At 44.6% G+C, this 19,810-nt stretch overlaps 4 protein-coding genes across 4 annotated transcripts in view; 2 read left to right on the forward strand and 2 right to left on the reverse strand.

Annotated features, from left to right (window-relative positions):
* The window catches only part of LOC126565236 (protein SCO1 homolog, mitochondrial), a 379,954-nt gene that overhangs the window by 149,215 nt on the left and 210,929 nt on the right, over window positions 1-19,810 (forward strand). The gene's annotated exons all lie outside the window — the stretch shown is intronic.
* LOC126565134 (elongation of very long chain fatty acids protein AAEL008004-like) overlaps window positions 1-19,810 on the forward strand; it is a 588,598-nt gene that overhangs the window by 3,084 nt on the left and 565,704 nt on the right. The gene's annotated exons all lie outside the window — the stretch shown is intronic.
* LOC126564269 (bromodomain-containing protein 4-like) lies at window positions 777-3,778 on the reverse strand. The gene is made up of 2 exons (XM_050221271.1): window positions 3,713-3,778; window positions 777-2,762 (listed from the first exon to the last, which is right to left on the reverse strand). Exons 1-2 carry the CDS (start codon window positions 3,722-3,724, stop codon window positions 783-785), a joined length of 1,992 nt encoding a protein of 663 aa, XP_050077228.1. The 5' UTR covers window positions 3,725-3,778; the 3' UTR covers window positions 777-782.
* LOC126564598 (uncharacterized) lies at window positions 10,419-14,208 on the reverse strand. Its single transcript, XM_050221676.1, has 7 exons — window positions 14,098-14,208; window positions 12,860-12,938; window positions 12,663-12,777; window positions 12,354-12,594; window positions 11,824-12,188; window positions 10,721-11,048; window positions 10,419-10,643 (listed from the first exon to the last, which is right to left on the reverse strand). Exons 1-7 carry the CDS (start codon window positions 14,206-14,208, stop codon window positions 10,419-10,421), a joined length of 1,464 nt encoding a protein of 487 aa, XP_050077633.1.

Below are 19,810 nucleotides of genomic sequence, written 5' to 3' on the forward strand. Positions count from 1 at the left end.
AATATCTCTAATTCTACCAGCGTTTATCAAACACACGCACACACACAAACACACACACTTAAGCGTGCCTTAGTTGCATCAACTCAAATGTATGACCTGCGGAGTTGTGCAGGAAACGGCTGACAGAATCCAGAAATACGGTCGTTAACATTTTGATCCTACTACTTAGCCATCTTAGCCACTAGAGCAAAAACGTATCTCACTACGAGCACAGCCTACAAAAAACTGCAACGTGAGCCGTCTTACAATAAAATTTGGTTTTTTTAGCTTTCAGCAATCCGCGCCTTTCCGCCGTTGCCTATGCATGTGTGTATGTGCGCAAAGGTCGGGACGGCATTCGAATGAAGGATTCTCAACCGGAAAATGGTCACACACCGGTGCTGCCGGTTGTTTTACAAAAACAACCCGTTCGATGGATCCCGGCTGGTGGTGCCTTCTTCGAGCGTCCCATAGCGTGTGGACGGCATTAAAATTGGCATACAAAAACATAAAACACAAAAAAAAACAAACTCTGGTTAGTTTAAACACGAAAGTACGCACACATAAAATCGTTAAACGACAAACAAACATCTGCAAATTTAGCAGCGCCACGCGGACATCCTGCTGCTAGATTATAAATTAAAGAATCCTTCAAATAGGTACATTCGGAGAAGTTCTGGTCCAGATTGAGGTTGACGGATGTGGAGCGCGGTTGCAGATTTCGTTAGGTTTACTATTTCCGGGTGTCAGTCTCACGGGGTGGGGTGGGTGTCAATGAAAAAGGGTGAAGCTCATTCACGCCTTTATCTGGCAGTTGGCAGCGAAAATCCGGTAGGCGTCTGGTACTGGAACGGTGCCAATTGGAGCAGCTGGAATGGTTGGGGCTGTGACTCGAGCTGGAAGCTACCGCCCGGATTGGAGGGTGCTGTCAGAGCGTACGTTGCCTGCTGCTGCTGTCCATAGCCGGTGGGATGATGCATTCCGGAAGCGGCCCCAGCGGACGGTGGCGTCACCATCACTTCCTGGTGATTCGAGCCGGAACCGTAGTGATCGTACTGGCCGTACTGGCTACCATCCTGACCGGACGATTGAGGTGCAGTTCCGTAATCGACTCCTTGCGAGGATTGGCTCGGAAAGGTGGATGGCCCGTACTTGGCCTGCTGGCCGTAGTGGATGAGCTGCTGGTTGAAGTAGCTAGTGGCATCTTGGCTACCGTACTGTTGTTGTTGTTGCTGCTGCTGCTGTAGTTGTTGCTGTTGTTGCTGTTGCTGGTGATACTGCTGGATCTGGTCCTGGTGCTGCTGTAGAAGAGCTTGGTGAGCTTGCTGCTGTTGCTGCTGGTGCTGCTGCTGCTGCTGCTGCTGCTGCTGTTCATGCTGGTGTTGCTGCTGTGCTTGGGACTGATGTCCGTGGTAGATGGTGGTCTGCGTGTAATGAGCGCCATGATCAGTACCGGTGCTCAGTGACGAGTAGGAGGCTCCCATGCCCGTCTGTCCCGTTTCACTGTTATCCTCCGTCACCGGTGCGCTCGACTGGTGTTGTTGAGATTGCTGTTCCGTCTTTTTCGATTTCTTGCCTTTGCCCTTCTTGTAACCGGTCTTAATTGTGCGACGATAGCTATCCTCCGATCCGGCATATTCTTCGTGCTGTTGCGATTCAAACGGATGCAGTTTCGTGTTCGAGTAGCTCGAAATATCCTTGTCGAAGGGGAATGGGAAGGAACCGGACTTGACTGGAACTGGATAGGGAACCTTCTTCTCCACTGGGTAGGGTTGTGGTACGTACACCTTCACCGGGTATGGAACCTTCTTCTCAACCTCAACCTTCACCGGAACCGGAACCTTCTTCTCAACCTCAACCGGCACCTTTACCTCAACCGGATACGGAACCTTCTTCTCCACTGGATAGGGTACGGGCTTCGGGACTTCGTACGGAACCTTCACTTCAACCGGAACAGGAACCTGAACCTGTTTGTACACGGGATACGGTTTTGGGACGTGCACTACCTTCTCGACAATCTTCTCCACCGGGTACGGTTTGTCCACGTGCACGATCTTCTCCACCGGATACGGTACTTTCACCTCCACCGGATAAGGCTTCGGAACGTGCACCGGTTTCTCAACGATCTTTTCCACCGGATAGGGCTTCGGCACGTGTACAACCTTCTCGACAATCTTCTCCACCGGGTAGGGCTTTGGAACGTGCACAATCTTCTCCACCGGCACATGGACAACCTTCTCGACAATCTTCTCCACCGGGTACGGTTTCGGGACGTGGACGATCTTCTCCACCGGCACCTGGACGACCTTTTCCACCGGGTACGGTTCCTTCTTGACCACGGTCTTGACGTGATTGTGATGGTGATGATGGTGATGGTGCTTGATCTTGATCTTCTCCTTCACGATGTTGTGCTCGCCGATCTCGTAGTGCTGACTCTCGCCAACGGCCGCATCCGGCGCGTCCGAAGTCGTATCGATCACGCCCTTGTCCGAACGCGTCGTAAGCTCGGGCGTTTTGCGCGTTTGCGTTTCCGGCTCACCGTCACCGTTCGCGTGCTTCTTGGACTTTTTGCCCTTCGGCTTGCCGAGGAAGATGTGGATTTTCTTGCCGGTTTGGCGCTTCTCGTGCTTCTTCACCGCCTGCCACTGACGATCTTCGGCCGGCGTTTGCTCCAGCATCGACAGCCCTCCGTCATCGTGCTCGGTGTTCGGGTGCAGCTTTCTGCTTTCGAACTCCAGCGCCAGTGTTGCCGAGATGACGACAGCCACCGATGCCACCAGTATCTGGGAGGAAGAAGGCAAGGGATTAGTCGTTTAGACGTTGAAGTAGACGAAAAGGGTGGAAGGAAATTTTTGACGATTGTTACGGTTCTCGTTTATTGATTAAGTTAAAGCATATAAACGTTTTTAGCAGTTATTTTCAAAAATTCTCTCTAACCATCTAAAACTCCCGCCAGGACTTGATGGAATAGTGACATCGGACAAACAAATCCTTGAGCCCGGTGAAGATTTCAACTAATTATTCTTAGTTTTACACTAAAATCCAAAAATGGCCAGGGTTGCCTCATACAGATTCGTAACTGGATAATCAGTCACGTATTCAAGGAGGCGGTTCGGAACTTATATGACACTGATCATACCAAACAATCGATTACATTATTCTGATCAGCTGCAGACTTCAAAATTCTCAAATGACTATGAATCCCCGCAAAGATCTGAGCGTCATACTATACAGTTAGTCAAAAAACCATTTGTTAAGTTATGTAGATCACTTGTGGATCAGCGATGATCACTTATTCCATGCTTTTGAGGCGATCAGTTATTTCTCCGTTTTTTAGACCACGTGTCGTAGGTCTTTTATGATGATTTCTCCATTTGGTTCTAGTCAAGATGCATTTTGGCACACTGTATATTTAAAGATGTGTTCAAAAATCACTCTTTAATATCACTGAAGTATAATCCTTTTCACGATGAACTCTTATAATACGATATTTGGATACAGTTTATAGTTGTTCATACTTCTATCATTGTACAGATCACTCAAGAAGTCTTCCACAGTTAATGACTTTTAACCACACACATTGTTCAGCACACAGAAGGAACAGTTCAATTCTTGGCACCAATATTCAGGTAGCTTGTTTTCACTGATAACAAAATTCTGGCATAAATCACTACCGCCTAGAAAGGCTCACAAAACAAGGCACTCAACCACACCACAACCGAGAGATCCTTACCGTAAACTTCATTTCGATACACTTATGGATGGACGGAGAGTACAAAGTTTACTGGTTGAATGTTCCACCGGCGCAAGCCTATTTATATATTAATTAACCAACCCAACCGTATCCGTAGCGGGTTTTGGCCTCCGAGGCATGGCGCTTGGCTCGTCTATAACCTATCCCCACCACCCAGTGCTAGAGTTTTCCCGCCCGAAGAGAGTAGGGAGACACCACCCTCCCTTGCCGTTTTTCGCTGGAAAATTCGCTGAAAAATTAGTCGAACAACCTATCCGTTCGGGCCGGGGTTCGTTTGCATTGGATGGGTACCGTGTCCGGATCGACCGTGATCGCAATGTTTTCCGCACTCGTTTACCCAACTGCCCATGGGATTCGCTGGCGGGCGGTGCGAGGCGCGTAATCGGTGTAAGGGAAATTGTTGTTGCCATCACGCTCAAGTAAAAGGGCTTCCATTTTTAGCGCCAATTAAAAGCACCTAACTGCAACTGCAACGGGGTGCTCCCGCGGTCAGGTGAGTACTTTCGCTTTTCTTTTCCTATTTCCATCCAGCGCCCCGCCGTTACATGGTTCGTGCATGGATGGAAGATGCAACGGGTCTCCCTCGCACGAAGCTACTTTCTTTTGTTTTTCATCTGTTTCAGCACCTAGGAGGGGCCGGCCGATGTTTCTTTCCGCGCGCGTGCAAGATGGTGATGAGTTCGTGTGTTGCAGCTTTACTGGTTGCGAACAGGAGGAAATGCACGAAAACGACAAACGAAAAAAAAAAAAACATTTCAAACAAGCCGGTAACGAAGGTAGCAACGAGGTAAGACAAGAGGAAAAGTAGATTATGACTGCGAGCACGAACGTGCGAATGGTCGGGAAGACAAAAGGGGTAGCAGACCGCACCAGGAAGGCAGGAGGAACAATCGGTGCGGCAGAAGCTCAAGAAACTCGTAGCTTGAGATTCTCGTCGATGACACGATAACAAGACAACACAATGACCCAATTATGTCATGTAACATCAGAGAATAAAGTTTTAGCAGTGTATAAAATTATCAATATGAAACTTTAGTAGAAGCTGCACAATTTGTGTGGAATATTTTTTATTGAACGACCTTGTGTCCTACTGACTATTACTACCGTCTATTACTAGACTTATTGATACCACGTAGTTGGATAGTCATTCCTACGGGGGAACGATCCGAATGGGATTTGAAAACCCCAGCCCGGTCGTGTGAAGACCGGTGCCGTTGTCGGCTTATCATCGGCGACTATCATCCTGATCTAGAAAAAGATTAACATTTTTAACAGAAACTACAAGAATAGTAACAATATTTTCCCTCTAAGATCCTTGAGAAATCCCAGGACCAACAGAACAGAACGAGAAACTGGCGCGGCTGTTGAGAACCATAATGGATAACGTGCAGTGCATGGGAGAGGGAGAGAGAGAGAGAGAGAGAAAAAAAAAAGAGAGAGAGAGAGAGAGAGCCAATTATCGGGAAATAAGGCAAGAGGATGAACTATTCAACGTTGCCCTTGACACGTGGGTTTCAGTATCTGGAGTGCGATTATCGGACGCACATCTGCGGCGGTTTGCAAGAAGTACATCCGACTCCAATCTTAGGATTGGATTGAGGATCAATGCAAAGAAGGCAGAGTCGCAGACAGAAACCTTGCTTGCAAGTAGCTCTGCCTATGATGAAGCCGTACTGTGGTGTGGAGCCCTTTTAGAGTACCGGTTCACTGCGACGATCATGAGGTGGTAGAGGATATCTAATGGGTCTCGTGTAAACACAAGTACAGGAACCAAAAATCTAAGACTTAGACTCCATGACTCCTGATTGAATCTTTGTCAGCACTGAAACGATAATTGTGATTGATTCATTGAAATGTAGCTTTTCTGCACCATCGTGCCACCGTCTTTCATTTCCAACCATTTAAACAGTCCTGCCCTAAGTAGTCATAATAAAATTAAAGGATTTTCTTTTCCCTTTCCACCACCACCTTATCCAAATTAGTTGCATTTAAAGGTATCCAATGAGGTGTGCCGGCCAGCCTTAACAATGTCTGTGCACAGCGGCTCGCACTTGCATTTTGCCCGTTCGTTCATTTGTACTCGCTCGCGTGAACTTTCCGTGCGTGTGCAGTGCCGCGGTTTCGTGACAAGTGGCAAGACTACAAACGAAGTCGAAGCGTACGAACGAGCCGTCATAGAAAAATGCATCGTGCACCCCCCATCGGTGCATCGTTTAGGAACAGTCCGTGCGGGTGCAAATGCGCGTCGGGTTTAGCCCGCCTGCAAGTTCGATCAACTTTCGCTGTTTGAAGTAGAGGGTATACATAAAAAAATGGCTGAGGGTGGTTAAAGTAACATTCAACGGATCACCATCGAATGGATAGGAGGGTTGGACCTCGGAATATCGGTTGGTACATGGTTTGAGAATTCTTTCCACTTGATGTTCCAGTTTAGCCAAAGTATAAAGCATTTAGCCTTTAGTATCAGTCATTTAATCAAGAAACAGTAAGAAACGACCATTCATTCATGACTTTTACGATTACCCTAGTGGTCGGATCAAAGCGATAAGTCAAATATCTTTAAAATACGTTAGAATTTGTATTAAGTAATTAGCAGATAGCAGTAGCGAAGTATGTTTCAAGTGTCAAACTGTCTACAAGAAGAAGGACAGCGTTTGGCAAAAAGCTAAGTATCATCATCAGTAAAAAAAAGACGGATGAGCGATCATATTCCCAGTGATCTTCAATTTCCTACTTTCTCAGTACTTGGATAAATGCATTATACATCTCCGAAAGCATAACGACTAGAGATAGAACATGCAATGCAAATTGCACTGGAAATTCGGTTAAGTAAGTGCCACAGCAAGCAGGAAGACTTAGACGAAAGATTAGTAGTTGTACAACCGTATGCTCACACTTGCAAATGCGGCGGCTCCCATTTAAAGGTGTTCCCTATGTACAGAGTGATGGAAAAATTGCGTGCAGTCTTATCCGTCTGAGTCAGAGTTTTAATCCACCTTCAACTGCACTACCGGCCATAGCACGGGGTTGCAAAACCCCGTTGAGAGCACATAAACTCGATCGCTAAGAGATCAGATAAGGAACAAAAACACCGACAGGGTGGGGTGGAAATTACACCGCCGATTGGAGCATCGAAATATGATGAAAATGAAACCTGCAGATGCACAATGCATTTACCTAACATGCTCCTCCGCGCGTGTGTTACGTGCACGTGGAAGAAAATTCCACCGGTGGGTTGGGAGGTTTCTGAAGCGGCCACTGCTAATCACCATGTTTATCCAGTCGGTGTGCTGCAGGTGCTGCACTTCCCATTGCCATTATGTTCCATCGTGCAGTGCAGTTCCTCCCTTCGCTTTGCTGCTCCACCACCAACACCACCGGTGGATCTTATTGTGCGTTTGGGGACAAACTGGGTGTAGACAATTGGAATAGATTACCGCACACTACGAACGACGGGTGCGTGCTTCGTTCAGGCGCACTTTCAGGCTGGTACCTCCGGTTGCTGTTTTATGTTTTGCATAGGTGAGATTTTTCCGCTTTTCTTCTTCCCCTCCCCCTCCTCGCACAAGCTGTCTGCATTTCGCGCGGACCATGTTGCTGGTGCTTGTCGGTACATATTGCGCAATTTTCGGAGAGTGCAACCTTGTCGGGAAAGCGCTCGTCCTCACGCGCTCGCACACAATCGAGGGGGAGGGGGAGTGGATATTAGAGGGAAAATAAATATGTCTGCATAATTGTTAGTGTGTTTATTTTATTGGCTCCACGGGTCTACCCACGGTACTGTGGCATCGTTCAACCATCAATTTCCTCGGTGCCATTAAAATGTGGAGGAAAAAAAAAGTTTTTTGGTTCGTAGCTTCCTGTTTCCTACACTGGTTTAGCTCATTAACGATGGTAAATGCGTTTGTTTAGGAGCAGCCACAAGTGGTGGCAGCGCACGCCCACCTATGATCCGGATCTGTGGCATTCAAGCAACAAAGCCGGGTAAGCTAATGAATGTAGTATTTGTTTTATTTTTTGTTGCAGATAACAAGCTTTTCCAGTGCATCGTAAAATAGTGCCTCAAAAAAAAAATATTTCAATTATATAATAACCTGCGTAAAAACAGCTAATTGAAACATTCAAATAATAATAACACATACACTCTATTTGTATTAACGATTGTTGTGTGAAATGAACGGCAACTACAGCATAACAACTTTTAAAAGCGCATGATAAATCGATTAATAAATTAATTACATCAACGGGCACTACAGCCTTGAATGAGGTCCCGTCGCCGTCCTTGTGGCTTCGTCTACCAAAAGAGCTCGTCATCCAAAGAATTTTTAGCGATCACCGGGCCGCTTTCATGAATTTTTCCTGCCCAGGGAACCTTATCGCCATACATGCGGTAAGGTTCCTCGTAATAGAGCATTACTGAGCATATTCCCTAGTTCATTGAGAGATTCTATCGTCCAAGGGAACCAGCCATGAGCCTCGTATATCAAGAGATTCACCTCACTGACCATTAGAGTGTGTAGGAGCTTGTGTAGGAGAGATTCCGTTAGTTAGAGGGATGTAAAAGGCCATAAAGGATGTAAAAAGAGCGAAAATAGTCATGACAATCAGATGGTTTTAGCTAGCCACAAATGTATGGGTCCTTAAATGGTGCAAATCGTTGAAAATATATATATCTTCATTGTTTCAGTCATCCCATACGGTGTTGACAATACGGCGACGCGTCTTGATATTTAGGAAAAACTAAATAAATAAATAACTTACTTCACTTCAGACTTTAGAGGGAATTAGTATAAAAAAGTACTCGTACAAACAAGGGACTCACCATCCAAGGACTTTGTTATATAAGGGATACTGTGCTCAACACAGTATACAAATTCACAAATTCTAAGATTAATTGAAGTCCCTTCTTTTCCCACGTTTCCAGTCATCGGGCGCCTCGCTATCTAATTGAGCTCATCCTTTGAATGATTGCAATTTCCATAGGTTCTTGTCTATCGAAGACTTGATTCCAAATCTCCAAGTTCGAGATTAGTCGACGGACTCCAACAAATCTCGTCGTCTGATGAGATTCGTCGTCTTTGAGGCCTCGCCAAGAGACAGGCAAGGGACTTTACGCATCATTTGACATCTCGATTATGGAGTGTAAGAAAAACAAAAGAACTCTTCATCCAGGGGAATTGGACTATCAAAAGACGTCTTATCATCCAGGGTAATTTTTCGCCCTAGGGACTTTGTAGTCCACGGAATGCTTGATGTTGACCTATCGAAAATTTCATATGTCGCTGAGCACAAGCACCATGTAACAAATATTCACCGACCTGTTGTCCTATTTTTCTTGTTGATACAACTGGTGAATGAACTATTTTGTTTGTTCGAGTGAATTCTTACATACAAAACAAACACACAACATCACTAGCAATTAAGTAGTTGTAGTTTATTAATAAAAAAGTATTTAACTTTCTTCCTACACATTTGATGTTTACAATAAATAATCACTGTCCACTACTGTAACGCCAGTTTTCATTTGTTTGGGGTACACATGCAATAGCTTGTTAGCCTTGGCTACAGAGGTAACAAAAAACAAAACAAAACATAGTATAAATTGTCTTCCTCAATCGTTGGTCGCCACAACCACCTGTGCGATTCCGATCGAGGGGAGTTTTTTTTTTTAATGATAAGCGTGCAGTTTTGCAGTTGGTATTATGCATTGAAGAGCAGTCTACATTCACTGCCACTGCTAGTGACTAGGATTATGCTTGTGCCTTTTTCTTTCTTGCCTTCCTTTCGCTCATGTAAAACGTTACCTAATTTCTACTACTGTGATCGGTTTTTGTGTGAATGCGAATGATTGGTTTTATTGCTACCGCAGACAGTACTGGGCGGATGGCACTGACGTTGAATTGTTACGACTCTGAAAACATAATCCGATCACACTCACACAAAAATACACATTGAATTCACTCACTGTTGTCCTTGTTACGATAATGCACGTAAGATGGCGATGCGTAATCACCCATGCTGTGATATGCTAATTAAAAAAAGGGAAAATTTCGTACATAGAGAAAAATGAAAAGAACTTGGCAACAAAAATTTACAAAGAAGCACTAAATAATGATGATAAATAATGTGTTCCACAGTGCAACAGGATGATCACATAAACCTAGCCAAAAAATAATGAATAAAAAAAACTTAAAAAAGGGATCGTCCCTGATCGTCGTTTAGCATTTTTAGCTAGCGGTTAATAATTTCATGTTTCTAATATCTTTGACTCTAAGTTCCTTTTGTAGTGATCTGTTTCACCAGCTTGATGGAATGTAGTCTGATCGCTTCGTTAGGTTTTGTGTTTTTTTTTCATCTTCTTCTTCTTTTACTCTCGCTCTCTCTCGAACGTTTCGAATAAAGTGATCGTATGCACTCGCTGGTGCTTGTTTTCATATTCATACGTATGTACTATCAATGCTTTGTTCCGTTCGATTCGTCTTGTTCGTTCGCGACGGCACGAGTTGGCCGTACCCTACACATGTGGCGCTACCAGACTTGCAGTCCATCAACAGAAACTAAAAAAATAAAACGCATAAATGTAAAACAGCCCGGTTTTCCCCGTGGGCCATGGGTCGTGTGTTTGTGTGTGTTTTTTTTTGGTCGTGTCCGATCTCCGATGCTGTTGTAGTTGCCGTAGCCATTTTTACTTGGAGGAAGGATAATAGTATAGAACCGTGTTTCCGGGCAGCTGCCAGTGGGACGCCTGCAGCTCGATCAGCTGTAGTAGCGTACGCCGGATCGCTGGTGCTGAGGCAGCGGAGTTAAGGAACGCATCCCGAACTCCGGCCAGCAACGATTCGAGCTGCTGCGGAAGGTGAGTCTCCAGGTCGCGTCCAATGCAGGTTAGTACAAAGAACAGACATTCGATCTGCAAAGAAGAGCAATGGAGGATTGTAAGAAAGAAAAAAGGTGAACGCGTGAGCTGTTGTTTCCTTCTTTACACACCTCCGATAGTGATCGAACCGGTGGTTGAACGCAGTCTTCGCAGCACTTGCCAAGAACGGTCAGCAGCACTAGTGGAGGCGGCACACCGTCACACTCGGTGCGAAGCTGCAGCTGACGCCGCTTCAGCTGACAGAACATCTCCGTCAGGAACGCCATGAACGAGGTGAACCGTGGACGGGATGGATTCTTCGAGTTTTGCATCGCGCCCAGTACTTTGTCCCGCTCCTGGTACCATTGGCGACAGGTGTTGAGCAGTGCCTCTAGAAATGTTTCCTTTTTCTCCTTGGCGATGATTGAAATGCAGAGTCGCGATATGGGTAAGGAGTATCTGCGATGGGAGGAAGAGTTGTTAATGGCTATGGATTTACTTTGATACCATACTATGTAGATAGATGAATTCAACAGCAAGGTACTCTGCTTCAAATATCTTTTCAAAGTTTCAAGGGCAGTTTGGTAATAAACATCTACAATCGCCATGATCTGGTGGCCATTAGTCTAAGAATAATGAGTTTTTTATAATGAGGTACATCTTATTTAAGATGTTCTTGACTGATCTTCTGATTACTGGACTGAAGATTCTCGATGATAAATCGTTGATAAGTCTTGGTTTTCGTCGTCTGATTCTGCTGTTTTTCAAAGCCAATCCAAAATGCAGTTCGTCTAGATACATCCCTAGCCGATTTTGTCTGTATTCTATCGTCCTATTTACTGTAGGGATAAATCTTATCGAGTGAGCAATTCAGCAATTGGTGAGTGAGTGCAATTCAGCAACAAGTGAGCAATTGGTTAATTCAGTTCAATATGCATTATGATGGTGAAGAATATGGAGATTCCGGATAGTTATTTGTAAATTATTATTTGACAGTCTAGCTGTTAGTGCAGTGTGTATCACGTGAAAGGAGAAACAGTCATCGATAGCCAGTGGCGGATGAAGCACCTTAGAGACTATGAGCTCTAGTCGTCCACCTGTGTCACCCACCGTCAGATACACCATTGTCGGTAGTAGCTCCAAGTGAGCGTTGATCAAATCATTTGCAATCGTTTTTGTCGAGTAACTTGCTCTCTTATCTTAGAAACAGCTCACAATCATTCTAGCGGCTTACCTACGCCCTTCCACGGCACGATGCAGAAGCTGTGCAGCCAGATCCATCAAGCAGCGCGCATTCAACTGATTCGGATCCTCGATCGCCTTGGTAATCGCCGCCTGCACTTCCGGCGAAAACATGCCAATATCGTTTGCCTCCGCACCGATGCCCAACCCGAGACTAGCCAAACCGCGGGTCAACGTATCCGCCGACGAGAGAGACTTCGAGCGCTGCAAAGGGGCCAGATTCAATTGGGTGTTGTTATTGTTGGCACCGCCCGCAGCGGCGCCGCTGTTGCTGATAGAGGCATATGGTGTGTTGCTGCTGTGTGCGTGTGCGTGAAGCATCGGTTCCGGCGCGAACTTAACGCGTGGTCCGCTGGACTGCGAAGATGAAGAAACCAACCCGGCATGGAACATGGAAGAGCAGAGACGACATTTACACGTTTACAGTAAGCGATGCAAAAATGATAGCGAATGTGAGAGCGTTGCACCAGGCCGGAAGGCTGTCCCATCATGTTTGCCTCTCCCGAACAGGTGTGGACTTACGTGCAGAATGTTGCTGCTAGAGGGTGAATTTACCAGCGGCATGTGTGACGGTTGCATCTGCACACCAACGTGGTGCAGTGGCGAATGGGTGGGCATCATGAGTGATCCCCTCGGGACGGGACTACCGATGCTACCGAGCTGCTGCTGCAGTGCATGATGCTGCCGACCGTGCATCCCACCCAGCGGCATCGCGACGCTTGATTTCGAGTGCTGCAGGGAGCTGCTGTAGATGTTTAGAGACCTAAGGAAACCATACTAGTAGTTGAGTCGAATCCGCATCGGCAGTATTTTTACATCCAACAACCTTACCTTGAGCTTTGCAATGGAAATCGGTGATCGTTGAGCGGTAGGTTATTCATTTGAAATTCCTGTGCGTGCACGTTCAGCTTGTTGTTCATGCCCGACAATCCATCCAGGCGACCCTCTGAGGTTTGGAAGGTGCCAAAAAGGAGAAAAAATGATTGTAAGAATTTTCCACAATAATATTTTGCTTGTGTAAAACTTACCACGTAGCTGCTGCTGGGCATGCTGATGGGCCTGACTTTGGGTGAATGCCAAACTGCGCCGTTTGTTGCTATTATTGATCTGCCAATTTGGGGAGGAAAAATATCGATTTACGACTAGTTTTGGACTTCAAGTCCAATAAAATTGCTATAACACATAAATTTTTTAACATAACATAAAATGTTCATAGATTTTTGAAGCAGTCTATTTTCAAAGCTGTTAGTTGAAGAAGTATATCAAAAGATTCAGTAGGTTTGCAGAAAAAATGTGTGCCAGAGGATGAATACTGTTTGAAGATAGGCTTGTTAGTAGTTTTTTAGATTATTTATTTATTTTGGCATTAAGGCTTGATGGCGTATGTTCGTAGTCAAGACTCTATAAAAGACTCAAATTGTGTTTGGTAAGTGCATTGAAAAAGTGACCTCGAATTGTGTAGCAATTTAGCACAAGTTCCATTCCTTTCTATCCATTTCAAGAACTTCCAAACAACACTCACTAAAGAATTGGTGGCATCCATGGTCCCGGTTGGAAGGACCACTACCAGAACTATATAAATAAATGCGTTCAGTAAGACTAGGACGGCCCTGTGGTAGAAGTTACACCGGCACTGATCTACACACGGTAGGACCTCTAGACTACAGCTTAAGAAGCTGATTGATACGACGTTGTTGGATAGTCAATCTTCACTCTGAGGGGACGGTCTGGATGAAATTTGTTAGCATATGGTCTTACCATATGCTGATTAGTGCCGCTGTCTTCGCTACCACCGGATCGCCCCGTGGTTGCTTATATAACGCATTGAAAATAAAGAGCAAAAGCAAAACACATTTACTTCGGCACCAATGGAGTGTGTTAACCTCGTATTTCTCTACAAGCAACTTCACGAAAAAGTTTGTAGTTCATTGAAAGCCGTACTCAGCTCCAATATTTTGTTTTTGAGTTAATAAAAATCAAAATGCTGTTCATGCTCTAGTTATGTTAGCCACACCTTCCATAATAACAAACTCAACGTTAGCATCAACAATAATCTAAAATGAAGCCAATTAAATCCATATTAGAGTATGCTTTTACCTCAAATATTTGCTAGATAGCCAATTTTGCAATGATTTTGAAAGGAAACCGACGAAAAAGAGGAGAATAGATTGTTGTTAGCATAATGGTAGAGATAATCGAATTACGACACATATTTATTTAGTGACAAGTTTTTATTTCGTAATGAAAACGAACCACTCGCTCCTACCTGTTGGTTTGATGTGCGTATGAAACTTCGCTCGCGTGAAATCCCCGGCGAAATGTAATCCTGAATTTTAACGCTCTTTTTCGTGGACGTATTTTCGTTCTGTTCCGCCATTTTTCCTTGCCGATACGACTGCGGGTGAGCGTGTGTGTAAGAGGAACTAGCTTTCTAGTTCCGGTTTTCACCCAGAGGAAGTGTTTTTCAGCACCTTAGTGCAGTTTCTCTTGTTTCGGCGATGTACAATTCCAATAAGTTGCGATTAAACAAATGGAAGGCTCATTATTTCGTTCGGTTTGTTCGATAGGTTACAACTGTAGAAGGAACGGAAGTAAAACAATTAGTCAAACAAATAATGCTGTAAAACGATCGGAAGAAATGTCTTGTAGAAACATAACGTTGGTGCACTTAAAAACCGTTGCTTTGCTGTTTGTTTTGTCTTCAGCACTTAAAAAGGCACTATTAACGTTTTCCTGATTCGACCGCATCATAATAACGAATGGAACTTGAAATAAATCGTTTGTGGCTTATGGTATGCTCGGCAGACAATTCCTATACGAGATCCCTCATTCGTTCACATGTTTGTTATTCATGCTTAGTACACGCTGCTGAAGGCAGCTCGTGCTTATACGTCGAAGCGTCCGAGACGATTTACATACGTTCGAAATCAAACGGTTAGCGGTAGAGCGCTTTTCGCCCGCTGCGCTAGTGCTGGTAAGAGTGGTTGCGCCCCGTTACGCTCGATCGCGGGCGATCGCGAACAACGTTACGTCATCGAGGCGCGCCGTCCGGAAACAGAAATAAATATTATTCAAAAATATTCTCTACTCGCTTCTCTGCTCGCACTTTTCGGTTTGATCGAGCTCGTTTTTCTTCTGATCTTGCTTACAGTACACTTGACGGTGACGGTGCGTGTACATCCATAGGCGTTGTAGTTCACACTGCGGTGCGTCTAATGTGTCTGCGTGTGCGTTCATGCGCACGCAAATCGTTTTCACGCCACTGGCTTATTGCAGCGAAGCGGTGTTGCGAATTTACAAAAATCGCTCGAATCTGTCATTGCTCTCGCCCCGCTCGTTGTTGAACTTGAATGTTTGTGACCCCAAACACGTCGGACCGTTCGAGTGGGCAGATGATGATGTTTAACCGTTGCACCGGTTGCTTTATTAAATTGCAAGTGCATCGGAGGGTACGTAGAGTGACGGATTGCATACGGGAAGCAAGATACACACATGCACAGCGTGAAGGTCGATACGTACGTAGTTTTAAGCAGCAGTTAGTAAACATTTTCACCTGTTCGTAGGTGTTAAGAGAGTTATGTTGAATTAATTCAAGGCGATCGTGTCGCAAAATTGCTACAAGCTGTTGCGTAGATAGGTTGTATTATTTGCATATGAGTGGGAGGCTTTTGTTTAGCTAGGTTTGTCGTTTTGCGTACTAGCGTGAATGGTTTACTAACATAGAAATTTCGGTACCTTGCTCATAAGACTATCAAATATCAAATGTAGCGAAAGTTTTCGGCTCAGAGATAGAAATGTTCGTTCTTTCAATTTGAATAACATAATTATTGGTGTGCTGTATAATCCAAGTATCGATATTCGCTGAAAGTTTCATACAGGAAGTTCGGCTGACTGACAACAAACTATCAGTTCGATACCCAGTTTCACCATGAGTAAGAACGACCTCTCTTCTAGATGTTAAGAATCAACTGTTTTGAGAAAATTCTAAATCTTTTGTTCTAAGTGGTTAGGTTTAAATGCAACTTATTGCTTTAAATATTCTTCTTCTTGGCTTGATGACCTTCTATAGGGCACGACGGCTATCTAATGGCTTACTAGACAGCACTATCGCAGTCTAACTGGGGTTTGAACCCCGGTCCTGTCGAGTGCCGATGGTGCCGATGTCAACTCAACCACCGGGCTGATCAAATTGCTTAAACAAATGCGTCAAAAATACTTTCCAAACTGCCTTTAGTTATTGGAGATAGTGGAGGCCTCAAGGAAAAAAGAAGTTGGGGATTCGAAATAACTGACTCCCGGGGCAAGCAAGATGATTGCCTCTGACATATCTGCCATCGATAGATCCTTTCCACTTTCCAAGATACTGCATTATTATGTTCTGGAGCCCCCGAAATGTCTAATATCGTATGACCAAACAGTTTCTTTTGAAGAGAACCAACCCTGTCGGGGCCTTTTGAAGTCTCGAGGCCCCAAGCAGTTTGCTCAGTATGCTTATTCTATGATCCGTCCCTGAGAGTAGATGGTTTATGGGGATACAACTTGTCTGCAAATATTATTCACAGCAGAAAATCGGTAGGATCATGAGGCATTAGGAAAATTCGATTCGATTAAGAAATAGAGCGTGGATTCAAGAAAATCCAACAAGGGATGCCGTAGACCTTTTGAGGTTGTATCAAGAGGATGTAAACACGATCATACGATATCTTCAAACATAATTTACGATTTTGCACAAGGTACCAAAGTTGATTCGAATTAAATAGTATGAGTTATAGGTTTTCTTTTAATGTAACCAAGCCAAAGTCAAGGATAAGTTTGAAATTTTCATGATCAGCACAATCAAATAGTATTTTTCTGAGTCACAACAAAGGAATTTGGAAGAAATATTTCCTAGTTTATTCGTTGTGATATGCCTCATTTAAACTAACTTTAAACATAATTAGTTTCACATTTGTTTCATGTATCTGGCGTGTGCCATAGTAGAGATTCAATTTATAAACAAATGATTTTTTTCCCCAAATCTAAAGATCCATCCAGTTGCATTTGGGGCCTGTCAAAACAAATCTTTTCCATTGGTTCCCAGCGTCGGTGCATCGGCAGAAGATGCATCGCAGTAAGATTACCACGACGGGATCACTTCAGCAGCGGTTTGTTTACACGTACCGAGTTTTACAACTTCGATATAAACACACAACACTGCACGTCTTTCCCACACGGCGGCACATACACGAAACAAAATCCTCCCTTGACGGATAGATAGCAACGGATGTAATTGTGTTGATGCACAGAAAAGACCCGGTTTCAACCGTTTCAATCTAGCACAGTTGCAACAGAACCAACAACCACAAACCACTGAGCAACGGCGCGAGGTGATATGCTGATCTTAATTAATTCCCACTTTTCAACGCATCTACGCCTCGCGGTCGCCTCACAGGCGAGCTCACTAGCTCGCTAAGAAGCGCTTCGAGTTCCGGTCGTGTGCGCACTAGGCGTCACCGTACCACAACATCGGCATCTTCCGTTCAATCGACGGATGACATCATCACACACCCTCTGCCAGCAGCTGATCGTGCCCGTCTGCGTTGTGAATGTATCGGTGTACGGCGGTATGTGGGTGGAACCGTTCAATAAGGGTTGGTTGGCGCGCGTGCCTTTGCTCTGCTCGGAGTTTGATGAAAGTTTGACCGAGCTTACCGACTGCAGGGCGCAGATTTACGCAGTCCATGATCAGATCGATTTCAAAAATCTTCTAAACAAACGTTCGGGTATGGTGTTTTGAACCCGGTCATGCTGTTACTGCTGCTGCTGCTGTGTCGGTAGATGAATGGTACATGTTTGGGGCAATCGTTTCCATTGCCCCCTTTCGTGCGTTTTGTGCCGGGTGTATCCACCCGTGTACGGGGTTTATTATTAGCGACTACCGTGCCAGAACTTGCCGATGTGTATTTTGGCTTAGATGTTTTCGTATTAGACGTAGATGCGGGTGCGTCACCAGTGGAAGCAACAAAAAAGCGGTTAAGTCAAATACAACGTACACACGGACACAAGCACGCGATACGCTGCACCTTTATCTCATTCACGACACACAGTGTGCAACTGTCATCATGGTTGTTTAATTATCGCAGCGTTGAACTTGCTAGATACAGAACGATAAGCTCGGCCGCGATATGAGTTGAGAGCGACTGCGAAAATAATTTGGCAACTAGCACGCGCGAAACATGCACTAACGGAACCATCTCACATTCGCTATTCGACCGAGCATCAACTGCACGGTTGATTCATCTCACGGAAATATCTCACTCGAGCTGGGCATGTGATGGTGGCCGTGTCACTTCACGACAAAACGCTCATGATTGGTCTCGTTTCTGGATGGTGGCAAATTATAGGGCCATGGAATTATTCACTTCAACTAGCACAGCACAATTCCTCCATATCACGGCACTAATCGACGTGTTTTTTTTTGGGAGGGGATGATGCGTGCGCCTGGTTGCTCATGGGCAGCTCATCGTCATCACACAGGCATCTCACTTCACGCTTTTCTCTGCTGCAAAGTAGACGATCGATATTTTCTTCTACGAAAACACACGACTTTTTGGGCACCACGTTGAAGCAATTAACGATGATCGACAGACGTACATTTTCGTTTGCGATTTAACACTTTCTGTTGCGATACACATAAGGAAAAAAGGAACTAGTTCACGATTACCGTGCTTACTCACACGCAGCTTCCACTGGGCAGAGGGAGATCACGGGATAATTTCCTGCTCATTCACTGTATGTTTTCCTTTTTTTCCACTTCTTTCCTGCACACCGTGGTTGATCTTTGCCACTGTGATCGGCCAGGGATGGGCGCTTGCTCGCACACGTTCGCGTGTTAAACGGATGGTGACGGATTTGGTTAGATTTTTTGTTTGGTTTGGTTCGGAACAGTGTGTGTATCGTGTCGGAGTGGTGTCGAGTTTCTGAGCCGGCCCGTTTCGATCTCGGGTCGTAGAAGGTGGCCGGCGATCGATGTCGCGCACATACTCTCGATCACTCTCTTTCTCTCTCGTGCTCCAAGAATCATACCACTGCTTCTGACTAGAAAGTTTAGTTATTCTGATCGAGCGAGCAGAGATCTGTGGATTCAATCATGCTATGAGCTAACTCTTAAACCTAGGATTTTCACTTATCCATCTTCATAAACCAAACCACTCGATCAATCAATAAGTCAAAGATGTATGAAAAAATTTACTAACCGCCATGTTTTAACGCATCGATAGGGCGACATTTTAATTCATTGGGAATGACTTCGCTCTCCGGGTATGAGCATGGTATTCTGCTCACATGCGTTTTATTGTCATCGGCTCCATCTTTGGCCTAGCGCTCTTCGCGTTCTCTTGCTTGAGGTTATTTTCGCGCATCTTAGCTGGCATGCAGTGGCATGTTTCGTGGAAGAGGTTCACCGTTTTTTTTATACATGTGCATGTGTTCGGTAGGGGCTCGGGCGTTCTACTCTGGGGCGAGCGTTGAGTAACCGATGACTAATCGAGCGTGGTGTTTTGTCGCCGCTCCCGGTATCGGAAGCGTATGTTATGCATGTTTCGTTGGACGAAGTATTGATTGATAAGTTAGGTTTGGGAAATTGTTCTACTTACAAAAAGTATTATGTGTTTGTTAAGTGTTTTGATAGTTTTCTACTGCGTTGAAAGCATTCATAGATCATTTTCCTATAAATGGCTATGTTCGTACCCATTTTAATATATTTATACAGCTTTTTAAACTCATATTTACACGAAAAAAATAAAGGTTAATTCGAATTTAAAACTTTCAAGTACCGATCTATGGGCCAAAAATTTTGATTTATGATATGAGCAAAAAATGCTGTATATCAGTTTTAAGAATAGAAACAATCAAATAAGTTAAGCAAAGCAAGGTCAGTTTGTTAAGCGTTTTAAGTGGGAGATTTGAAGTTGAGTCGATTTTAGACTCACTCTCAACAA

The sequence above is a fragment of the Anopheles maculipalpis genome, chromosome 3RL, assembly GCF_943734695.1.
Source record: "Anopheles maculipalpis chromosome 3RL, idAnoMacuDA_375_x, whole genome shotgun sequence".
NCBI classification, from domain to species: domain Eukaryota; kingdom Metazoa; phylum Arthropoda; class Insecta; order Diptera; family Culicidae; genus Anopheles; species Anopheles maculipalpis.